We start from the raw sequence: 12,413 nt of genomic DNA, 5'->3' as shown, positions 1-12,413 counted from the left end.
AATGTACATTCAGGTTCTTTGTCCATTTTTTAATTGGGTTGTGTTATGCTGTTGAGTTTTAGGAGTTTCTTATATTCTTCATATTACTACCCGATGTGTACCTGGACATAAAGTGGATACATGATTTGCAAATGTTTTCCCCCATCCTGTGTCTTGCGTTTTTACTCTGTTGATACTTTGTTTTGTTTTTGATGTTTTTTTAAATATATTTTATTGATTATGCTATTACACTTGTCCTAATTTTTCCCACTTTGCCCCTCCACCTGGTACCCCTCATTCCTCCAGCAGTCCACCCCTTAGTTCATGTCCATGGGTCAAGCATGTAGGTTCTTTGGCTACTCCATTTCCTATACCGCTCTTAACATTCTCCTATCTATTTTGTACCTACAAATGTGTACTTCTTAATCCCTGCACCTTTCCTTCCATTCTCTCACTTCCCCCTCCAGCTGATAACTCTCGAAATGATCTCCATATCTGATTCTGTTTCTGTTCTGCTTGTTTGCTTAGGTTTGTTTTAGATTCAATTTTTGATAGTGGTGTATTTATTGCCATTTTAATGTTCATAGTTTTGAATCTTCTTTTTCTTAAAAAAGTCCCTTTAACATTTCATGTATAATAAGGCTTTGGTGATGATGAACCCCTTTAGCTTTACCTTGTCTGGGAAGCACTTTATTTGCCCTTCCATTCAAAGTGATGGCTTTGCTGGATAGAGTAATTTAGGTTACAGGTTCTTGTTTTTCATCACTTTCATCACATCCCTTCTTGCCTGCAAAGTTTCTTTTGAGAAATCATCTGATAGTCTTATGAGAACTTCTTTGTAGATAACTCTACTTTTCTCTTGCTGCTTTAAGATTCTCTCTTTATCTTTAACCATTGGCATTTTAATTATGATGTGTCCTGGTGTGGTCCTGTTTGGGTCCAGCATGTTTGGGACTGTCTGTGCTTCCTGGACTTAAATGTCTACTTCCTTCACCAAAGTATGGAAGTTTTCTTTCATTATTTTTTCAAATAAGTTTTCAATTTCTTGCTTTTTTTTCTTCTCCTTTTGGCATCTCCATGATTCAGATGTCTCAGAGGCTCCTTAGCTTATCCTCACTTTTTGGGGATTCTCTTTTCTTGCTGTTCTGATTGAATGTTCTTTTCTTCCTTATATTCTAAATCATTAATTTAATTCTTGGCTTTATCCACTGCACTGTTGATACCCTGCAGATTTTTCTTTATTTCGCATAGTGTAACCTTCATTTCTGCCTGGGTCTTTTTTATGCTGCTGAAGTAGCCAATGAGTTCCTTGAGCATCCTGATCACCAGTGTTTTGAATTCTGCATCTGATAGATTGCTTGTCTCCATTTCATTTAGTTCTTTTCCTGGAATTTTGTTCTGTTTTTTCATTTGGGCCATTTGTCTTTGCCTCCTCATTTTGGCAGCTTCCCCGTCTTTGTTTCTGTGTATTAAGTAGAACTGCTTTGACTCCTTGTCTTAGTAGCATGGCCTATTGTAGAAAAGCACAACAGTGAGTTGGATGGGGCAGAGCCCTAGGTAATTGCCAGGGTGGGGCAACATGCATTGTCACTCTGTGGCTCTGTGTGGTGGAGGGCTTAGAGAGGGGACAGTGGATGCCTGGCCTCTGGAGTTTTGTCTGGGAGGAAGCCATCTCCCCATACTTGCCCTGATGCCAAACACTTCAATTTCTCCCCATATGCCATTAGTGCCCTCCCAGCTGTTGCCCTGGGTATTGAAGCCCAGAGTGACTGAGTCTAAGTAAGTTCTAAGTCCATTGCAGGCTCTTTTAAGAGGATACTCCTGAGAATCCTGCAGTTTCTTCTGCTGCCCCAACCCCCACTGGTTTTTATAGCCAGACATTATGGGGACTTACCATCTTGGTGCTGGAACCCTGGGCTGGGTGGTTTGGTGTGGGGCTGGGAACCCTGGCTCCTTAGGAATCCCTCCTGATTTTTATACACCACATGTGGGTGTGGAACTGCCTGTCTCCATGCCTCTTTGCATCTTCCCACCTCTCCGTGTGTCTCTGCATCTCCACCTCTCCTACCCACCTGGATGAATGTGATTTCTTTAATCCCTTGGTTGTCAGACTCCCATGCACCTTCATTTTCTGACAATTCTGGCTGATACTTGTTTTGCAGTCTAGTTGTAATTTTTGCTATGGTTGTATTTACCTATGCCTCTATATCAACCGGAAGTCTATTTGTTTTGATGCAAAAAAGTTTTTAATTTTGTGTAGTCCAGTTTATCTGTTTTTCTTTTATTATCTGTGCTTTTAGTGTCATATCCAAGAAAGAATTGCCAAATCCAATGTCATAGAGCTTTTCCTACATGTTTTCTTCTAAGGGTTTTATAGTTTTAGTTCTTAAATTTATGTCTTCGATCATTTTGAATTAATTTCTGTACATGGTGTAAGATAAGGTCCAGCTTCATTCTTTTGCATGTAGATGTTCCCAATACCATTTGCTAAAAAGGCTGTCCTTTCTCCATTAAATGGTTTTGGCACCCTTGGTGAAATCACTTGACCATATATGTAAGGGCTTATTTCTGGGCTGTCTATTCCATTCCGTTGATCTAAGTATCTGTCTTTATGCCAGGACCACACTGTTTTGATTGTTATAGTTTTATAATAACTGAAAGTTTGAAATCAGGAAAGTGTGATGCCTCCAATTTTTTCTTTTTACATGATTGTTTTGGCCATTTGCTGATTCCTTGAGATTCTGTGTGAGTTATGGGATGCCTTTTTCAATTTCTGCAAAAAAATGCCATTGGGATTTGATAGAGATCACATTAAATCTATAGATTACTACAGGCAGTATTGACATCTTAATAATATTAAGTCTTCCAGTCCATGTAAATGGGATATCTTTTCATTTATTTATGTCTCTTTAACTTCTTTCATCAACAGTTTGTGGTTTTGGGGGTATAAGTCTCACATCTTCATTTAAATTTATTCCTAAGTATTATTTTTAATGCTATTGTACATAGAATTGTTTTCTTAATTTTCCTTTTGGGTTCATTGTTAATGTGTAGACACAAATGATTTGAGTGTTATTTTGTATCCTGTAAATTCACTAAATTCATTTATAACAGGGTTTTTTTTGGGGGGGGTGCATGTAATCTTCAAGGTATTCTATATATAAGAACATGTTGTTGGCAAAAGAGATAATTTTACTTCTTCCTTTTCAATTTGGATGCCTTTCATTTCTTTTTTCTTGTTTTTGTTTTTCCTAATTGCTCTGGCTAGGACTTCTAACACAATGTTGAATTGAAGTAGTGAAAGCAGGCATCCTTGCCTTGTTCTGCTCAAACAAAGGAAAAGCTTTCAGTCTTTCACCACTGAGTATGTTTTCGGTGGGCTTTTCATATATGACCTTTATTGCATTAAGACAGATTCCTTTTATTCCTAGTTTGTTGACACACCACTTTTAAAGCCTTTTCCTTTTTCCTCTGTCCTCAATCCAGATGAGACCATCTTGTCATTTTCCTTCCTATAATAACCCTTCCTGCATTTTAGGGTGGATGCCTGAAAGAAGGCAGCTTTGATTTCCCTTCTTCAGAGAATTTGCCCATAGTTCTCTTCCCTTTTCCATTAATTTATCCACTTACACAACGCAAAGCTTTGTTGAGGCTGTACCACGTGCCAGGCATAGGCATGGTGCTTTCTTTTTCAGGGGAGGTTTCATGCATGTTGTTTCAACCTTCACTGGAGCCATCTGAAATAAGGATTCCTGTCTCTATATTCAGAAGCAGAGGTGCAGAGGGGCTTGCCCAGGCCAGAGCCAGCTCCTACAATTCTTTTGCCCTAATGTATTAGCCCCTGCCATTTCTGTGTCCAGCCTTTAAGCTATGTTGCTGGCCCTGGACAAATGCCTCCTGTCCTTTCTGAGATGGCTGTGATCTAAATGGAAATGGCCCAGATCCAGTTCTGAAATCTTTCTCTCCTTATGTTCACAGAGGTCCTGGGACTATGTCAAGAAGTGCAAAAACAATATGCGTCCAAATCGGGCCTTGGTAGCTCAGCTGTCAGAGTGGGAGACGGTTGTTCTTGGAGACTTCATCACAGATGTCTCGGATCCGCTCTACTGATCTCTGTGGTCCAGCTATGGTCCTGAAGAACTTTGCTTGGGAGCTTCTTGTGGGTAATGGGCCAGGATGTGTAACCAGGTTGATGTAGAAGAAGGACTTTGCTACCTGAAGCCTCTTGTCAGTCTCCTGCATTGGCTTTTCCCAGGCTCCTCGTTCATGCCACATAGCAGGTGCACTCTGCTCAAACTCAGTGAGCATCCCCTTCCCTGCATCATCCGGGACCACTCCCACTGCAATCCGGAGGCAGCCTCTGGAAGAACATCTGGCTGCCAGAACAGCTGCTCCACATGCCCTCCACCCATGACTTGGACCCTTTGAAGGCCGTCTGAGGGGAGCTCTAGGGGTTCCTGCTGCCAGTGGTAGACCACAGGGAGTGTCATAATGCCCACATGTGGGTACAGATTCCCCAGTCGTAGGGATGCCAAGCACAGGCCCCAGGCTCCACAGCTGAGAGATTTCTGTCACAAGGGCACACATTTGCCTCATCCCCAGTCCCAGCATGCCCCACTGCTTCAGGGGTTCGTCACTTGTACAGATTTCCTTTTTTTCCTTTTATTCACTTCTGTCTGGCTGTGTTCACAAAGAAGAGATTCCTACCCACCCCATCTACCATACCCAGGTTTCTATAAATTCCTTAGGTTGCAAATTTTCTTCAGAATGCACTTTGAGCACTGGCAGCACCAACAGAACAAGCCTGGAGTCAGGAGAGGGTACTGATGAAGAATTTAGGATGTCCATCAGTTGTTCATTCAGAAGTTATTCCCTGCTGCCTGGACTGCGGTGGGGACATAGAGAATGAACACCATCTCATCTCTGCAGACGGTTGGATGTTGCCCCTATCCCCAACCGAAGCCCAACCCTCAAGGAGTGGGGTAAGGGTTTTTCTGGCAACACAGGCTTTAGGCAGGGTTTTAGCTGGGACACAGCCTGGGATGGTTGCAAAATGATGGCTCTGTCATTAGGGCCCTCCTGGTAGGCAGGGCAGAGCCTTTGCAAAGTTCGGCAGGGACCTGGTGGGGATTATCCTTGTGTTTTAGGAAGAGCATTCTGGTAACAGTAGCGGTGAGCCTGCAGGCAGGGAGACAGGAAAGAGTTCGCTGTCAAAATCCAAGCGAGGTAAGAGGTTCAGAATTCCCTCCTCGCAGAGGCGTAGCGTCCCAAGAACAGTATTTGAGTCAGGTGTCACTTCTCTGGACTTTGATTTACTTCCAGCATGACGGGCCGGGACACTGCTGGCTGCACTACGCGGTGGGCACACGCACTCGAGCCCAGCAAGGGGCCACCGCCGCCCGTGTTCTTGCCGAGGACAGAAGTGCGAACGGCAATAAATGCACTTTGGCTCTGCCCAGGCCACGCCCTGGTCCCGGATTGGCTCAAGTAGGGGCGGGGCCAGCGAGTTCGCCGATCCAGGCACCTTTCCCATTGGTCAGCGTTGCGGCGCGAGCCCGGAAGCGACGGGAGGGGGGTGGGGCGGAGGCGGTGGAGGCCGAGGCGCCTCGGGCCCGTGGGGGGTTGCTGCCGCGTCCTCTGTCCTCGGCTCTTCTGGCGCCCGGCCTGGCAGCCATGCATCCCACGCCCCCGGGCCCGCTGGGCGACTGCCTGCGGGACTGGGACGAGCTGCAGCAGGACTTCCAGAGCATCCAGGTGAGCGCCATTGCGGGCACCCATTGGCCCCGAGCCATGTCTGTGGCTGGGGGTCAAGGGACTGGCAGCTCGGTGTCAGGCAGCGGGGAGATCGGTGTCAGGGGTTGGGGATCCTGGCGTCGTTTCGAGGGTGGTGAGGACTCGGGTCCGGGTGTCCTGACTGGACTCTCCTCTTGAGCCCACATGAGTTGTCCGACGAGGGCACTTCGCCCTCGCAGCCGCTGCGACCCCGGTGGGACTCAACTGCGCCTGTCTGACCTAGGGCCTCCCGCAAAGGCCTCGGAAAGAGGCTCGGACCCCTACCGCCCTTTCTTCCAGGAATGTGGCCGCTTGAGTCAGAACCGGCCGGGCCCAGTCTTGGGTCAGTCACTCAGCAACCATGCCATGGGCTCCGGCCCTGCGGGAGCCGCAAGCAGTGCTGTCCCGCTCTTCGGGCAGCGAGGTCTGGACTGAGTGCACCAAGGGTGCGCCTCAGGAGGCAGCCAGGTTTGGGCCGGGAAAGTGGTGTTTAGGTGAAGTCCCTGGCCTGGGTGGGGGCCGGCCCAGAGGGAGGGACAGCGCCTATGAAGACAGGTCAGGTCCTGTAGCTGCTGCAAAGAGTAAGGGGTAAGTGGGTGGTGGACCTCATGGACCTGGGCGGGTTAGGAATATATTTGAGATCAGTGGGAAGCCACTGGAGGAATTGGCTAGATCTGGCTTATTTGGCCGCAGTGCTGTTCCGTGGGGAGTCAAGGGAGGAAGAGGCTGCTGGCCTCCTTCCGACAGGAGAGGTGGGGGCTGGGCTTGGGCAGAGGTGGAACTTGCTGGGTTCTGAGGGGGAGAGGTGGCCCCTCCTTGGAGTGAGGAACAAGACCCAGACAGCGGAGAGCTCAGGCAAGTTGGGCTTTTGATTAAGCCTTTGCTTCTCCTGGACTGGTTTCAGTCCCTTCCTCTCCATATTGAAGTCTGCATGCCCTCTGGCCAACCAAACATGCTGCCATTAGTGCTCCTTTCCAAGAGTCCTGAGCAGAGCAAACCTAGTCTCCCAGCCTGGTCTCAGCCTCTGCATGACCTTCCTTACATTTACCCTTGCCCAATCTCCAAGCTGCTTCTCTAGACCCACCCACCAGGGCGAAGTGCTCTGGGAAGCTTTGGGCCAAAGGTACTGGGGGAGGGGTATGGACGGGTCTTAAAGTAGACGGTCCAAGGGCTGAAGCCTAATAACCTTTAATCTGGGAGGAAGATACTGGGAGTGCCAGAGCAGAAGGCATCTTGGACATCCCAAGTTCCCCCTGCACATGGAGGCTGGATAGACAGGAGGATCTGAGAGGGCCAAGGGTGGCTTCAGGCAGCCTGCTTGGTCTAGAAGGTGGACCCATGAGCCTAAAATCCAGACTCAGCTTGGAACAGAGGGGTGGGAACAACTAGTAGATGGGCTGAGACTAAAAAAAAACCTTTAGGTAGGAAGAGGGGTGCTTCTGGAAGAGGGGTGCATGGGAGCTTCTGGGCTTGTCAGAAGAACCCTGTTTCCTTGCCAGCCTTGGGGAAAGAGCAACTTTACGGAGGCCCCTGGGCTGGCACAGCTCGCTGCTTCATTTCCTGCTGAGACCCTCCCAAGGAGCCCTGGAGGAGTCCGAGCCCTGCCCCCTGCCCAGCAGGCTCTGGCTTAGTGGCTCTCCAAGCAGCCTAACCCTTACCCTCAACCCGGTCCTCAGGAGACCCACCGGCTGTACCGCCTGAAGCTGGAGGAGCTGACCAAGCTGCAGAACAATTGTACCAGCTCTATCACTCGGCAGAAGAAGCAGCTCCAGCAGCTGGCCCTTATCTTGAAGAAGTTAGAATCCCCCCTCCCCATGGCCTGCCATGTCTCCCCATATCCCCTCTGCCTTGGTCTGGGGGTGGGTGTCTGACCTGATGGGGCAGAGGGCTGGCGGAGGCTCTGGGAGTGTCCTCGGCACTGCTCCTCCCCTCTCTGGGCCACGTTAGCCCTCCTGCTCCACAGGTGTCAGTGTGGTACTCCTGCTCTGACTCTGGCTTCTGTGGCCCCACCTGCAGATGCAAACCCTCCCTCCCAGTGGAGGTCAAGGAGGCTGCGAAGGAGCTGGAGAGCCAGATCAAGGAGCGCCAAGGCCTCTTCTTCGATATGGAGGCCTATTTGCCCAAGAAGAATGGGTGAGAGCCCTCTCCCAAATTCGGTTTACAGCCAGTCATGGGAGAGACTTCTGAAGTTTGGTCAGCAGATATTCCCTGGGCCCAGTCTGGGCTGAGTAGTCATGCACCCAAAAGGGGAGCAGTCTATCTCAGGGGAGCAGGGAGACAGCTGGGTGACAGTGACAGCTTGCTGTGATCGGGTGTTTTGTGGTGGAACTATAGGGAACAGGGGAGTAAGGGAGGTCAGAGAGCCTCCTGGAGTAGGTGAGGTCTGAGTGGAGTTACAAAGGATGAAGGAATGAGGCAGGCCAACTCAGGAAGGCAGTAACAGCAGGTGTGCTGGGAGGTGAGCGGTCCAGAGGTCGTGAAGGGACCACAGGGGAGCCAGGCAGCAGAGCTCACCTTGAGCCCAGTAGGCTGGGGAGAGTGACCGGTCAAGTAAGTATGCTCTTCCACAACCGAGGAGGATGAGCAAGTACAGTGCAGAACCATGGGCTGAACTACAGCAACAAAAAATCCAGCAGAGATGGCAGGTAGCCAGACAGCTAGGAGTGAGCTTGTCCCAGAAGGCAAAGGAAGGCATGGCCAGCGGCCTCAGAGCAGATGGCTGTGGGGGTCACATTTGGTAATGAAGGGGAAAGGGGAAATGCTTCCTGGAAGTCAGGGTGACCTTGGAGAGAAACACTTTACAGGGCAGTGTGAGTGGAAATTGATATTGGGAATGACAGAAATGAGAAGGCAGCCAAGTTTAGGCCACACTTCAGAGGCTGTGATGGAAAGAGAGACTAGTACTAGCATGAGCGTTGGGGGCGGGGGGCTTTTGCTTGGGTGTATGTATAATTTTGGGTGTATGTATAACAGGACAGACTTGAGTGTATATCTGCCTGCTGAGAGGTGGGGCCAGCAGAGAGGGGAGACCCAGAAAGGGATCACCAAGAGATGAAGGAAACCTGGGAAGATGGAGAGGGCTGGGCATGGGCCCCTGTTGTTTGAGATGGGAGGGGGTGCAGAGATGAGGGTGACAGCACAGGAGAGATGTCAAGTGCCAGGAAGGAGACAGGATGGAGAGTTTGGGGAAAGAGGATTTGTCAGGCCCCTCCTGGGATGGGATAGGGAGCCGGTGGTGGTACTGAGAGACAGCCTGGAAGCCTGGCCCAAGTCCCACTATGCCCCTTAATCTCTTCACAGCCTTGGGCAAGTCCCTTAACCACTCTGAGCCCGTCCATATGGCTTGAGTGTGAACAGGAGCCCATGTATGGGCGCAGCTGCTTAGTACATCACTATGACTCTCTGGGCATCTCGAAGTTTCTCTGGCAGAAAAGGACAAGACAAGCTTAGCTGGTGGGTGTGATAGCATTGCCAGGAGCTGGGAGTTACAGGTTGGCCAGAAGTGGTTGACATATGGAGGGCTTGGGGACTTAGCTGGTTCAGAAAGAGTAGCAGGGTCAGCAGGGCCTGGGAGCCTCAGTGAGGGGAGGGTCCGTGTGGCGAAACAGGTTGGGAGGCTGGGCACTCAGGGGTCAGAATATGACCAGCATTGCCGGGGAGGCCGTTCTGGGTTGGGAAGAGGTCCAGGTGTGGCTGGGGCTTAGGTTGCTGCAGTGCACTTGGGGCTGCAGGTTCTCAGGGGTATAGGGTACTGGCTATAGGGTAGGTGACAGGTGGTAATCATGCACCCAGTAAGTCCACTGCCCAGGCCCACAAGGGCAATCTGAGATGTGGGCCAGGCTTCTGTGGGGCGGGAGAGCCAGGCTGCTGTTGAGGCCCTGAGGTGGGGCAGTGTGGGTGACCATAAGGGGAAGAAGGGGATGTTGGTTTACTTTGGAGCAGGATTTAGGAGCAGGCAGGAAGAAGGGCTGGGCATCAGTGTTTCCCGTGGGGCTGGTGTGCAGCATCCCAACGTCAGCCCTAAGCCAAGGCCATGGGGAGGCTGAGTGGGGGTGGTGGGTGACCCAGGCTATGTGCCCTTTGGCTTCCCTCTAGGTTGGGACATCATCTCACTCTGTCTCCCTCTTCCCTAGGTTGTACTTGAGCCTGGTTCTGGGCAACGTCAACGTGACACTCCTGAGCAAGCAGGCTAAGTAATTGGTTATCATGGGCTGGGTGTCAGTCCTTTCCACTCTGCCCCAGCTATCGTTGAGCCTCGGGGATCAGGGGCTACTCCCCCAGGCCGGCCCCACCAACATCCCAGCCTGTCCCATGGGTGTTACCTCCCCAGGTTTGCCTACAAAGATGAGTATGAGAAGTTCAAGCTCTACCTCACCATCATCCTCATCCTCATCTCCTTCACCTGCCGCTTCCTCCTCAACTCCAGGTGGGTATCCAGCAGCTCAGGGCCAGACCTTATTTTCTCCCAGCTCCACCAGCACCAACCCTATGTCTCCCTCTGCAGGGTGACAGACTCCGTCTTCAACTTCCTGCTGGTTTGGTATTACTGCACCCTGACCATCCGAGAGAGCATCCTCATCAACAATGGCTCCAGGTGGGCAAGGGCCTAACTCCAGCTCCTGCGGGGCAGGGGAAGGGGTACTGGAGCTACCCTAGAAAGTGGTGGTAGGGCGTGGGTGCTGTGGCCCTCAGGGAAGCAGGAACTGGGCTGGGGTGCTGGTTTCTTCCCACATCAGACAGCTCCCTGTCTCCAAGCACCAATCCTGGGGGCTAAGGCCTGCAGGAGTGATAGTAGCTTCCTGATACAGGATCAAAGGCTGGTGGGTTTTCCATCATTATGTGTCCACGTTCCTGTCGGGAGTCATGCTGACATGGTGAGTGGTGCAGCTTGGTTTCCAGGGACTTGGTGGAGGGAGCAGGACAGGGGGAGGTGGCATCCACAAGCTCCCTGCCCCTCTGCTTTCTGCCTTAGGCCCGACGGCCTCATGTATCAGAAGTTCCGGAACCAATTCCTGTCTTTCTCCATGTACCAGAGTGAGTGTCTCAGAGGTCTCTGCTCAGCTCAGGACCTGGGGGAGGGGCAGGGAAAGGACTTGGGGGTCCAGCCCAGTCCTGATGCCCTCAACCCCCCAGGCTTTGTGCAGTTCCTCCAGTATTACTACCAGAGTGGCTGTCTGTACCGCCTTCGGGCCCTGGGCGAGAGGCACACCATGGATCTCACTGTGGGTGAGTTGGATGTGGTCCTCCACTGGGGGTCCTGACCAGGGAGATGGAAAGGGGGTCTGAGTAAAGGTGTCTCTCTCTCCATCACTGGTTATTCTGTGCCCTGCCTCTTCACAGAGGGCTTCCAGTCCTGGATGTGGCGGGGCCTTACCTTCCTGCTGCCCTTTCTTTTTTTTGGACATGTAAGTTGTATGTGTTCCTATCCATCTGGCTGTCCTGCCCCTGCTCTGGCTCAAGCAGGGACCGTGTTCTATGTGAAATCCCCCTCCCTCCCAGTTCTGGCAGCTTTATAATGCGCTGACGTTGTTCAACTTGACCCGGGATCCTGAGTGCAAGGAGTGGCAGGTGAGCCGGGGTCCCTGGAAAGGACACCGGGAGGACTGGGTTTCAGCCTGTCCTAACCCTGATTCCTCCCCTAGGTGCTCATGTGTGGCCTCCCCTTCCTCATCCTCTTCCTTGGCAATTTCTTCACCACCCTGCGGGTCGTGCACCAGAAATTCCACAGTCAGCGGCACAGAAGCAAGAAAGACTGAGGCTGGGTCTTCTTCTGCCCACCAGCTCCAAAAGGGCTTCTGTATCCCATGTGTTGTTTGAGGGGGTAGAGACTCCCTTGTCCAGGAAGGTCTTTTCTGCTCTCCCTAGGTTTTGTGGGCTCTGTGGGCCCTGAAGGCTACACTGGAGAAGACCTGGGCCTGTGTCCCAGTCTGTGGGGAGCCGGGGGCCCGTGGCCTCAATAAAGAAAGAGAGGCACAGAGGTGGCTTGAGGTGTGTGGTCTCCTGAGGATAAGGCAGGGGCCTGGTAGCACTCTCTGCTGCCACAGCACAGGTTCTTGGGGCTCTCAGGTTGGTCCCTCTGGTGTCTGAGTTAGGAAAACCCAGGTGGAGGCCATAGGTCTGTTCAAGGCACATCAGGCAAGTACAGAAAACAGATCTTTATTCCAAGGGCCAGAGGTTATTTAAAATTATTTACACTCATTGAAAATCATGTGGCAGGGCCAACCCCTGCTCAGCTGAGAGAAGAGCTCCTTCTGAACAGCCACTGGGGGCCTGAGGTGTTCACAAAGTGTGGGCCTGGTCAGCCCCTGGCCACCTGCCCTGTGGCCACAGGACTCCGGAGGGCACATTTTGGACCCAGAGTCTTTTTCATTGGGTATGTGTCCTTGGACAAGGCCCAGCAGAACCCATTCAGGAGACTGGCAGAAGGGGAAGGAAAGTGATTACATGGGGAAGCAAGTCTATAGGGCATGAGGCCAGAGCAGTGCTGGGCCGGGGCGATCCTAGCTCCACACATCCAGGGAGTATCGGCCCTTGGTCATCAGTTTCTTGATGTAGTCCACAGCCTGGGTATGCTCCATGGACCCCAGCTCGGCCACAATGTCGTAGAAGGTGTTCTGCACATCTCTCGCCATGTTCCGAGCATCCCTGTGGGGAGGAAGGAG

The 12,413-nt window shown here is 51.3% G+C and overlaps 3 protein-coding genes across 7 annotated transcripts in view; 2 read left to right on the top strand and 1 right to left on the bottom strand.

The window, feature by feature from the left end:
* The window catches only part of STYXL1 (serine/threonine/tyrosine interacting like 1), a 61,321-nt gene extending 57,232 nt beyond the window's left edge, over positions 1-4,089 (top strand). For both annotated transcript variants that reach the window (XM_054589756.1, XM_054589757.1), the window contains one exon: positions 3,958-4,089. In XM_054589756.1, coding sequence (XP_054445731.1) covers positions 3,958-4,089 — 132 coding nt within the window. The remainder of the gene's footprint in view (positions 1-3,957) is intronic.
* Positions 4,090-5,557: 1,468 nt separating this feature from the next.
* Positions 5,558-11,905, top strand: TMEM120A (transmembrane protein 120A). The gene is made up of 12 exons (XM_054589752.1): positions 5,558-5,733; positions 7,428-7,546; positions 7,768-7,884; positions 9,885-9,944; positions 10,082-10,177; positions 10,256-10,345; positions 10,560-10,625; positions 10,724-10,785; positions 10,885-10,977; positions 11,092-11,156; positions 11,251-11,319; positions 11,394-11,905. Exons 1-12 carry the CDS (start codon positions 5,653-5,655, stop codon positions 11,505-11,507), a joined length of 1,032 nt encoding a protein of 343 aa, XP_054445727.1. The 5' UTR covers positions 5,558-5,652; the 3' UTR covers positions 11,508-11,905.
* LOC129083788 (NADPH--cytochrome P450 reductase) overlaps positions 11,892-12,413 on the bottom strand; it is a 65,014-nt gene continuing 64,492 nt past the window's right edge. For all 4 annotated transcript variants that reach the window (XM_054589749.1, XM_054589751.1, XM_054589750.1 and 1 more), the window contains exon 16: positions 11,892-12,396. In XM_054589749.1, coding sequence (XP_054445724.1) covers positions 12,252-12,396 — 145 coding nt within the window. In that variant the 3' untranslated portion in view covers positions 11,892-12,251. The remainder of the gene's footprint in view (positions 12,397-12,413) is intronic.

Source organism: Pteronotus mesoamericanus, unplaced genomic scaffold (assembly GCF_021234165.1).
Source record: "Pteronotus mesoamericanus isolate MK-2021 breed Mesoamerican mustached bat unplaced genomic scaffold, CSHL_Meso_final scaffold_167, whole genome shotgun sequence".
Taxonomy (NCBI): Eukaryota; Metazoa; Chordata; class Mammalia; order Chiroptera; family Mormoopidae; genus Pteronotus; species Pteronotus mesoamericanus.
The sequence above is the reverse complement of the archived record's forward strand: the minus strand, read 5'-3'. Positions and strand labels throughout refer to the sequence as shown.